Raw genomic sequence first — 11,098 nt, 5'->3', positions numbered from 1 at the left:
TTGGATCACAGAGAAAGGTAAAACAGGTAAAAAACAAGGTAGCAGTAAGGCTGGGATTCTTAATGCAGAATAAAAGTCCTCAGAGTCCCACCGAAATATTCTCTTCTTTCCACCAAGACAGATACTAAGAATGTTTTTCTACACCTTTTCTTTCTGAAAAGGGAAGGCACTCAGCACACCATAGGATGCAAATATGAGTTTTGAAAGCTGACACTTTAAGGCACCTATGAGTGAATAAAAGACTGAATTTCACAGCTGAAGCCTTCTACCTGGAATAAATTTATGCATTAAATTTAGATATTATCAAAATTAGCCCATAATTCCTGATGATTTTGCAAACCTTCCAGGTGTGCAGAGCTGTATGGTCTGCTGGAATGAATGTGAATTAGGACCATGAACATAATTCTACCTTTGTCACTGACTCACTGTAGCCTTGAGGAAGTCACTCTGTCCTTGCATGCAGTAATGACATCGTATAGCTCATTTGGGTGTGAGCAGATTCATTAGTTTGCTATTGATATGGCTGTAAAGTGCAAAATGCTTTGTGTTTAGAATTGTTATTAAAAATGAAACAAACAGGAAACGTCAGTCAGGTAATGTCATCACTGAGACATTAGATCCCTCAATGACATGGCCAAGAGAGGCAGTGGCTCGAATAACAGCATCCTTGATAGACAGAAATGTGTAAAACCTCGGCTTTTCCATGGCTCTGACACTGCACACAGGATGTCAGCTATTGCATCTCCTCACTCCTCAAGCACACGGAGCATCGCCTCTGTAGAACACTTAAATCAGCAGACAGACACTTCCCCTTTAAAGGGTATTTTTATAGCATAATCAAGCCGATCACCAATCTCCTTTTTATTCTACTCTGAGTCAAATGCTTTGATGAGCTGGAGTCTGAGCGAACACCCTGGTTATTCTCACGGAAGCTTTTAGCATGTGGCACTGCACTATCTCAGCTGGCCGCACTTCCATGTGGCTGCCCTGCCGTGTGCCTCGTGAAGGCTGTAAAACAGAACCCACGCCCAGGATCCCTCCCTGAGGACACAGCTGCTGATCCAACTGAGGTTCCCCGGGAAGCCCACAGGCTGCCAGCACCCCTCTCCCGGGCTGGCCCTCGCCACGCCTGGCCCTGTGTCCCGGGGCCGCTCCCTGCCTGTTCCTGTGCAAGCAGTCAAAGGTCTTCCTCACAACGTGCTGCAGTTTTCTCCTTCAAAGTGACCAGTTTTGCCTACTTTACAAGGGATTTAGTGGCAGCCTGAGAGTGCGGCAAAACCAGTTAACTAGGTGCTGGCGAGGGCTTGGAAATCAGGTTCACTGGGAATCACCGTTCCTCTCTCTAGAAAACTGACATGCCTTGCCAAAGGCCCCCCCAATAAAGGTCACTTCGGTGTTACCCTAACATCGCTGCTCAAGCTCCACTAAACCCGAATTCGCTGTGTACCCGCAGAGAAACCCTGCGTAGCCGTGATGCCCACCACCCTCCCCGCCGCATCCAAGATGGCTCCACAATAGCTTCACTCGGCATTCAGTGCCCAATTCCAGCATGGCGGTAAGCTTCCCACTAGCCCGAATTTGCTTGCCCTTTCTCAAAATGGCAGCCGCTAACTTCAACCCCGGCGTTCGTGTGTGTCGTAAGGGCGGACAGCCTTCCCCTCCCTGAGCCTTTCCCTTTACCAAAATGGCGGGGAAGAGCTCTCACGCCCCGCCCCTCAGGTGATTGCCAGGTTGTGCTGTCACGTGACAAGCGGAGTTGGACAGTGGCGAGTTGCTGCAGGGGTGGGGCGGCGCGGAGTGTGTGTGATGGAACAGTGTGCTCTTCTGTTGTGGAGCTGGCTCCTGCTTGGCTGCAGCTGGGGCCCGGGCCCCCCTGGGGTCGGTGCTGCTGTGCTCTCCACGGCCACCTACGAGCTGGACGATGCCTACGGGCTGGGGAGGGAGTTCGACGGGATCGGCGCTGTCAGCGGCGGCGGGGTGAGCGGCAGCGGCGGGCTGGGCGCGGAGGTCCTGCCTAGCTGCTGCCTGCGGTGCTGCTGTGCTGCTCCTAGAGGCGGCGGTTTTCAAGGGCGCTTAGGCGGGGAATTCCGTCAGTGTGAACATTCGGTGGCTTCGGTGGAGCCCCTTGATGTGTCTGTGAGGGAGCCGTGAGGAAGTGGGGATGTATGAAAGGGAAGGTGGTGGAGATGAGAGGACGTGAGTGGAGCTCTGAAGGGGAGCTCTGCCCTGAAGGTCCCGATGGGAGCCGTGCGGGCAGTGGTAGTGGCAGCGGGGACAGTTGGCTGGAGCCGGGCCCTGCTTTGTGCCTTTCTTGCTGTCAGATGTACAGTGGCTCTTTCTCACCAGGCTGCTTGGGTAGCCGAGGACCAGCCACTTCCTCAGTGCTGTTGGAGGAGAGCTAACAAGGGCGTTTTTTTTTTTATCTGTAGAGGCTCTTCCTCACTACTTGTCTGTGTGAGCTTTAAAGTGTTGGATGAAACAATAGCCAGTCGTATGCTTTCCTGTGGTCCAGCAAACAGAGTCGGGAGCTCTTGCAAGTTCTTACCTGCTCTTGGACGTGCTGATTTGCTTCCCTTCACCTCCTGCCTGTGTGGCCAGTGAACTCCCATTGCTTTTGGTATAAAGTGCACCAAAGCAGAGAGATACGAGTAGAAGAGGATAAAAGGTGCTGGGAGGGGACTGCATTTTGCTTGCACCAATTCTGCTCTCTGGATTCTCTTCGCATTAAATTGCAGGAGCTGAAGTAGAAGGCAATTGTAATCTATGAAACCAGAAATGCACTATTGAAGGATTAAAAAAGACTTCTTGTAGGGATTTAGCTGAGTTCCTGGTGCTAGAATTACTTTTGTTATTTTGTTAGCTATGTGAAAGTCCTCAACTGACAGACTGGAATGTACTTATATGTTTGAAAGTTAAATTTTCATATTTTTGTTTTGTTTCCATTTTAGGCCACATCTAGACTCCTGGTGAACTACCAAGAACCTTATCGCTCCCAGATTTTGGATTATCTGTTCAAGGTAAAGTTGGTTTCACTGATACAATAATGTCTAATTTCATCCAGAATTTCTTATTGCATAACGTTAGACTCCTATAGCATATTCAGTACTACTTGAAATTGGACAAAGTTCCATTTTATAAAGCATCTCCTTTAATATTAGCTTTTGTTTTTGACAACCAGCATATGGTTCAGGAGCCTATTTGTTCTGATTATTATGAAAAGTCCTTTTATGTTTTCACAGTATGTTTTAGAAAACATGTTTTCAAGATATTTTGATCATTCATTTGGGCTTAACAAGGATGAAATTATTTTTGTGGCTAAAATGAAGGGTTTAGCTGTTCATAGCAATTGCAGGGTGTGCAATCATTGAGACAGTTTTCTTTATTACTTTGGAGTACAGATTCATGTAATGTGAAAACAGCTGTGCGGCCTGCAACATTTCAGTACCATATCTATTCCAAACTAGTTTCCAGTATAAGTGCAGTTAGTTACTCTAGAAGGTGTGTGAATGTTACTGGTTTGTAAGAGCTTTAAGTAACCTTTAAGAGCTTTGTAACCTTGGAGTTACCCAGCTTATATGATAAAATTATTGCACTGGACAGTAATAACTTGTTTTGCTTTGGCACTATAAATTATTCTGCTGGAAGAGGATGCCATGTCACTTTCAAGTAGTGTAATTCAGATGGCTGGAGGGGAATAGTTTACTGTGTAGTTTAAAGAATTGATTTTAAAGGGTAAGGTTAGGCATAATGTGTGACTGGGGGATCAAACCTATGTGTTATAAATATGGGTTTACTGAAGGAATCAATACATGTGGTAAAATAAAAATCTACCTGAGATCATGATTTTCAAAGACTTTTTGACATGTTCTTTCACCAAAACTTCTTAAGCTGTCATGAGATACCTGGGAGGAGTATACCTTGCCTCGTTCTCCCTTGTCTTTTAATGTCAGTCAACTTTTGTGATGGGGATAGGAGACCAAATATGTTAGAAGTTTAAAATCAAAAATGTCAGGAAGAGAAATGGTAAATTGGGAGTATTTGCTTCTTATTTACAAACAAATAAATCCAAAACTTGTAAGCCAAGCAAAATATTGTCTATGCAGCAAATTTTTTTAATCAAACTGCACTCTGACCTCTTAAAACTTTTTTTTAGGTGCCAAAATTATACTTGGGCAATTCCACTGAGGAGGCCAGTGGTTATTAAAATAATGATTAACTGCAGTTCTGGCTTGAGCAACTCTTAAGCCACTAATGGCTGGAAGAACATACTAGGAGTAGGATCACCTGTATGAGCTTGAATTTTGTGTACTGCTCCACTAGTCAGATGCCAGCGAAAGACAGCAGTGGACTAAGTAGCCATTTGTTTCCCAGTGTGGTGGGTTTTTCTCTCTTGCCTTTCTGCCTGTATCTAGTAGATATTTTTGACCCATGTGTATGCTGTTTCACATAAGCATCCCTATTCATCAGAGAATTACAGAAATATTAACTTCAATTATTTCTTTTTTTTTTTTTTGAGAAAACAAACTTGACCATAATGACAGTAAAAATACTGTTGTGTTCCTCATACAGCCCTTGTTCTATTTAAAGAGTGCTTCTGTGTTTTTGAGCATAATCAATTTAAAATCTGCAGAGTTGGGGAGAAGCCTTGTTAATGATGCATGAGTCAGTGAAACTGACTAAAGATAAGTACTATTTATCTTGCTCAATTTCCTTGTGAAGCAGAATCTTGTATTATCTCTCATTGCATTTATAATGGGTGGGGTTTTTAATAATAAATTATTGACTTTTTAGCATCCTCAATGTACCGTTATTTATTGCATTTTTCTTATTAACAGTAGGATTCTGTTTGCTTTTCTGTCTCTCTTTTTTAGCCAAATTTTGGTGCTTCTTTACATATCCTCAAAGTAGAGATTGGAGGTGATGGACAGTCAACAGGTATGTATTTAGCATGATCAGGGTTTAATTTTTGGTTGCAGTGATGCAGTAACATGTCCTGCATGTGTCACTGCAGCTGAAGCAAGGAGGTGCATTCTGTAGTGGTAGTGAAGTTGCAGAAAAGCAGTGTTTGCTAACTTGTAGAAGGGAACACTTCTCTCTCTCCCGTGATTTCAAGGTTGCATTCTAGAGCAAGCAAGTTCCTTTTTTTCCTCCCTAAGATAAGGAAGGTTTAGTAATTTTCTGAATTTCAGGGCATTTCTCAAACACCAGTTTTGCAATACAAATTGTAACACTTATGTAGGACTAGGTGGTTTATATCTTAAAAGCATGAAAATGCGAAGACAGTTTGTCAGAAGCAGTTATTTTTCTTTCATTTAATGAGCTGCTATGTTTCACTGGAGTTGCATTTTCTGACAATAAAACCACTATTGTTTGGCTGTTTTTTTTTTTTGCCTCGCCACAGTTGCAGATGAAAATGTCTTGGTGTAATTTGCCTGGCCTACTACATTTACATATAAGAGAAACTGTTTAGTAACTGCTTGTGATCAGATGCTTGGATGCAGCAACTAGACTACAGTTCATTTTTTTTTTTTTTCTCTCCCCCTACCCTGCCCACCCAAATTAAATTTAGAATTAAAGCAGATTCAGTTAATAAATAGAAGGCATAGCATCTGTCTTTGTAGCATTTTATTTATATTTTTTTAATGCTTGTGTCATTAGATATTCTTTTTCATTCTTTGGTTTACTTTCCTTAAGAAAAGTTAACATGGAAAAAAGTATTATATTGGGTTTAAGATCTCTGTAATTGGACAATAAATTGCTGGTTAGAGGAGGATGGAGTTGTCTTTCTGCATGCACAGACCTTCTCTTCAAATACTTTTGCTGTTGGCTAAGGAGAATGTTACATACTTCTGCGATGACTTTCTAGATTTTAGGAGATCAGCAAGAATCATATGTATTAACGCACTAGACTGCAGCTCTTATTCTGACCTCAGAGGTGTGATCAGGAGTTTAAATTTGGAATCTAATTGCTCTTCTGTGACTCTGACGAATAGGACTTCCAAATAGTCAAGTGTCGAATTAAAAAAAGTCAATCCTCTTATCTGTAATGAAATGTACAGTTCTAGAGGGAGGGGGAGGAAGTATCATTGGAAGAAATCTGTAACAATTAGGCATATAGTGCATGGAATTGCAACTGTAACTTGTCTAAACAAGTTATCAACTTCTCTGTGTGATGACTGCCCATGCAACGCTGATTTTTTTGCAGCTTTCTAGTTTGCTTCCATACCTTTTGTCTGAGAGAATTCAGTGCATTCCAGAAGCTTTTCCTGTAGTCACAGAACACCATTGAAATAGAAACTAGATCTTTACTATAAATACAGAAAAACCTCTTCCCTGTCACTGAAAAAACTTCACGACAGTTCTTTTCTCTCCCTGTGCTTGCCTTGCACAGAAGCAGCAAGTTACAGCCTTATTTAGTTTGCCTTTTGGTTTAGATACAACCTGATTCTGCATCTGTTTGTTTTTTTCATTCCTGATCTTAATGCTGTAACTTTCCTACTGGTTGTTGGATCCAAGATAATCATGAATGATTTAGTATTATCATAGCTAGGGATAGAAAATGCCCAATAGTTAATCACATTCTGATGTTGAAAGCAGTCCCTTAAGAACAAAAAAAATTATTTTTTTTTTGCTAATTTAATATACTAAGAAGGGTGGCAAGTCTTTTGTGTTCCCTCCCACTATTCCTTTTGCTTTGAAATACATACCAAAGAATATGTGAACCATGTTGGAGATATGTGCTTGCATACCATGGCAGTGAGCAATACAGAAAGCTTTATAATGTGTAACAGCCTATGACACAGAAGATAATTGTGAGCTACCTGTCTCTTTCCTTCCTAGATGGTACTGAACCCTCCCATATGCACTATGAAAATGATGAGAACTACTTCCGGGGCTATGAATGGTGGCTAATGAAAGAAGCTAAAAAGAGGAACCCCAAAATTAAACTTATTGGTAAATTGCTTCAAGTTTCAGCATATTACTGCCTTTTTCCTGCAAAATAAATTACATATCAGACACTTAATTAGGATATTTATTTTAATGGACAGATGTTTTGATGTTGTAGTAGATAAAGTAGAATCTCTGGTGTTTGATAAGCTTGCCTTGATGCTTTGCTTAAACTTACTGTGTTTTACTTTGTTAGAGAACCACAATGTTCTTATGCTGTGCCACTGTAACAGGTAGCATAGGATAAGAAATGACTTATCATTTGCTTGTATCAAGTAGCATTAATGCTTAGACTATCACAGGAATGGGTTTTAGTGATATATCATGAGAGCTGAATTTCTGAATAATAGAGAAAAAAAAGGAGGGATAAAATAAACTTACAGGAAGTATAAATCTGTAATTCCTATACACACTAAATTACATGTTCTCAAAATAAACCCATCACCCCATCCCCACTACAGTGGTTCTTGTCTTCTGGTTTGTCTTATATACGTAGTTGAGTTGTAAAAGGACTTTCCTGTCTTCCTGTTTTGATCATGGGTTGTGTATGTGCTGTGGTGCTACAAATGTGGAACCCTAGATTTTAACTGAAAGGCTTTACAAAATGTATTTCAAGTGAAACAAGGTAAGAAATCTATCAATTAAAAAGTATCTAATTCCCTCTGTTTCAGGGATCCAGGATTTGTGAAGTCCTGCATGACTTGGTGTAGGATTTGCTAGTCAGGTTTTGTTAGACAGGTGCTATGACAAGCAGTAAGCTTACCATCTAGGACTAATCTCTATTATTAACCTCTTTTTTCCCCTCATATCAAGCTCTCATAAAAGAAAGAGAGTTGGCATTTCCATTAGCTTATGGTGTCTTATACGAAGTCAGCTGAAAACTTAGCAGGAGTTGCTTAGCTTAATTTGGTGTTCCTATTTACTACAAGATCCAGTAACAGCTGAGACTTGGCAGTGCTTTTTCATGATCCTAATCTTTCTTCCTCTATTATGATCAGATCATCACTTCTTCTGAAATTCAGATTAACAATTTTTGGTGTTCAGTATTGATTCCTTTGTCTATAACTTTGAAAATTTTTTTCCTGAAGTTGGACTTTTAAGTGTTGTCCTCTAGTAATGAAGGTTTTCTAGCTAAAAAAAAAAAAGGCAGCTATAAATGTTTAATCACAATTTATATTAGAGCATACTCTCGATTTAAGTTATATTTCATTGTCTTCACTGGAGCTATGTGAATTTGAAGTGCATATCCACTACTTTTTAGGTAGAGCAAATTACAGCTTGCTATTGAAGCATACTGAGTAATGTAGACCAATGACTTATTAATTTGTTTTTTTTTTCTCTTTCCAGGATTACCTTGGACATTTCCAGCATGGATAGGGAAGGGTGAAAACTGGCCCTATGACTATCCAGATGTCACTGCTTACTATATTGTTTCTTGGATATTAGGAGCTAAACACTACCATGATTTGGACATTGATTATGTTGGGGTTAGTAAAGCAAAATCTCCTGTATATATCTTCATTCCTAAGATCTTGGTCTTGTCTCTGTTGATTACTGGAGGAGGGAGATGGGGAGAGAAATTGTTTTGTAATTGCAGTTTTGGCTTTTTCTGTTGCAGGGTGAAAGGCAGAAGTTATGTTAGTTTACAGTCTTTCTGCAGTAATGGCCATTAAAGCAGAACCAGTGTAACATGGCTAGTCACCTGCCTTTCCAGTTCTAGAACAGTTATCAGAGAACTTGAGAATTCTGAAATCTGTTTGAGTCTTGGGCTTATATTTTTCTGCCTTGTTTGTTCTGCTTGGGTTTTGGTGGTTACTAGCTAACAAAAATGTTCAGTCAGAGACTGTGATAGTTAAAATTGCTTCTTGGCATAAAATATGGTTGCTGTTTTTCCACAGGACAATCCTTTACAACTTCTTCCATTTTTAACTGCATTATTTATAGTAGATAAAGGTGCATATGTTACAGTACTGTAACTACTGTACTATGTTATAGTGCAATATATGGAAGTGTATTGCACTATATATGTGGAATATACGGAAGAATACATGTCTGAGAAAAATCTCATAATTTGGAGATGAGACAGAACCAGACCATGGAGAAACACTTTTCAAGGTCATTATTTGACTGAGATTCAACTTTTTATTTTTTTCTTCTGATTAAGAAAATATGTGGCTAGGATTCTTCTAAAATCAGTCCTATAATTACTGAAACACTATTTTAGACTTCTAAGTGTTTTGATAGGCAGTTGTTTAAGTGCAGAAAAGCTGGAAATCATTTCAACAGTCCAGAACAAAGCTTCTGAAACTGTGATTCTCATAGCTCAAAGGAAGTCTGACCTTTCTGCTGTAATGTGGGAAGGTATATCTGATGTGTATCTCCTCTGGAATGCATCTCCCTTGGTGTTGATTCATTTCAGATGAGTCAGTCTTGCACTTTGGCTAACACAGTGGCACTGCAGCAATTCGGCTTGAGGGGGGACAGGGAAAGCAACTGCTGTTGTTTGTTCTCCTTACTGTGCTCTGAGAGTAGATGGGAAGTTCCGTACTTTACATATTTCAGTAATGTCTGGTTTCTGTGTTGTTACTTCACGGTGGTTGGCCTTCTGAATTCTATACTTCTAAGAAAAGGGAATTTCTGGTTCTACAGGCAATGTGGTGACGTTGCATATTGTCTGATTTCTTTGTGGGTATAATCTGAAATATGGGAAAGCAGTGAGGCCTATGGAAGCTCAGAAACTGTCAACAATTTTAATGCTGTTCTGGTTCTACATTGTTAGTCTTTACTGCTCTTTTGCTTTATAGTATATATTATGTCACTATTTGCTTTATGATGAAATGTGCCTTTCAGTAAGTAACTTTATGATTGGCTCATTTCTGAAGTCGTGTTAGTGCTCATGCATTGAAAAATCTAGAAATACAAAAATCAAATGGACATATGCCATCTGTGAGAAACTGCTTTTACATGATTGGGTAATCTACAACTATGGGGGGGATACTTTCATCTTTACAGGTGAATGTGAGTTGCAGTGTTCATGTTGTGGTTAGAAAAAAGAAAGGTTTCTGATTATGCATTTATTGCTCCGGATATTTGGTAGAAAGGAAGACCATCATTTCTCCTTTTGAATTTTGAGCTGTGTTTAGCTTAAACACTCTTTCTATAAAAGATGGAAAATCCAGACCAACAGAAATTAGATCATTTTGTGTCTGTTTACTTAAACTATGCTGGATCTGTCTTGTGTTCAAGTATGGGTACAGTCCTATGTAAATTAGAAAGAACTGTGCCATTGAATAACCCCACTGAGGCTGTAGGCGGTTGCTCAATATGTAACTTATTCTAGCTCTGTGAGTGTATGGCAGCAGGGCCCATTCATAGGACCACATTGAATCCACAATGTGTTTTTCAGAGACTTATAAAACTGTAGACGCCTCAGTAAGAAATGTAACTTTGCTGCCACCGTTGAGCTCAAGTAGGTCTGAAGTTCTTTTCAGCAAAAAGGCAATCAGTAGACCTCAGAGACAGATAAATAAGCAGCCATTTTGAGCTTTCATACAAAATTTTCCCCTGAAGAGCTGATAATAAAACCAACGAGAGTGCTTTCCTGTAGCAAATGGAAACCACAGAGTTCATTAATAGATTGTGTAATCTTATGTGTACATAAATCTTTCATTAATCATGACATATCCTGATTTTTTTCTAAATGACTTTTTACTTTTCCATTTTAGATATGGAACGAAAGGGCATTTAATAGCAAATATATTAAGGTATGTATTTTTTCTTATTTCTCTAAAGTGAAATGTTTGTTATCGTATCCTGGGCTGCATCAAAAGGAGCGTGACCAGCAGGTCGAAGGAGGTGATCCTGCCCCTCTACTCTGCTCTCGTGAGACCTCACCTGGAGTATTGTGTGCAGTTCTGGTGTCCTCAATGTAGAAAGGACATGGAACTGTTGGAACAAGTCCAGAGGAGGGCCACGAGGATGATCAGGGGACTGGAGCACCTACCGTATGAAGATAGGCTGAGAAAGTTGGGGCTGTTCAGCCTGGAGAAGAGAAGGCTGCGTGGAGACCTCATAACAGCCTTCCAGTATCTGAAGGGGCCTATAGGGATGCTGGAGAGGGACTCTTCATTAGGGACTGTAGTGGTAGGAC

General features: G+C 40.3%; 1 protein-coding gene across 2 annotated transcripts in view; it reads left to right on the top strand.

The window, feature by feature from the left end:
- Window positions 1-1,806: 1,806 nt before the first annotated feature.
- The window catches only part of GALC (galactosylceramidase), a 33,942-nt gene continuing 24,650 nt past the window's right edge, over window positions 1,807-11,098 (top strand). The window contains exons 1-6 of one of the 2 annotated variants that reach the window (XM_057413300.1): window positions 1,807-1,977; window positions 2,949-3,017; window positions 4,872-4,935; window positions 6,841-6,954; window positions 8,296-8,435; window positions 10,674-10,712. In XM_057413300.1, the coding sequence (XP_057269283.1) occupies window positions 1,807-1,977; window positions 2,949-3,017; window positions 4,872-4,935; window positions 6,841-6,954; window positions 8,296-8,435; window positions 10,674-10,712 (597 nt within the window). Of the gene's footprint in view, window positions 1,978-2,948; window positions 3,018-4,871; window positions 4,936-6,840; window positions 6,955-8,295; window positions 8,436-10,673; window positions 10,713-11,098 lie in introns of those variants that run through there. The other variant, XM_057413301.1, reaches the window with a different exon arrangement.

This window comes from Pezoporus wallicus, unplaced genomic scaffold, assembly GCF_028554395.1.
Source record: "Pezoporus wallicus isolate ANWC-B61680 ecotype Strahan unplaced genomic scaffold, APGP_CSIRO_Pwel_v1 contig_3017, whole genome shotgun sequence".
NCBI lineage: Eukaryota > Metazoa > Chordata > Aves > Psittaciformes > Psittacidae > Pezoporus > Pezoporus wallicus.
Note: the sequence above shows the minus strand (reverse complement) of the source record. Positions and strands in the feature narration are given on the sequence as shown.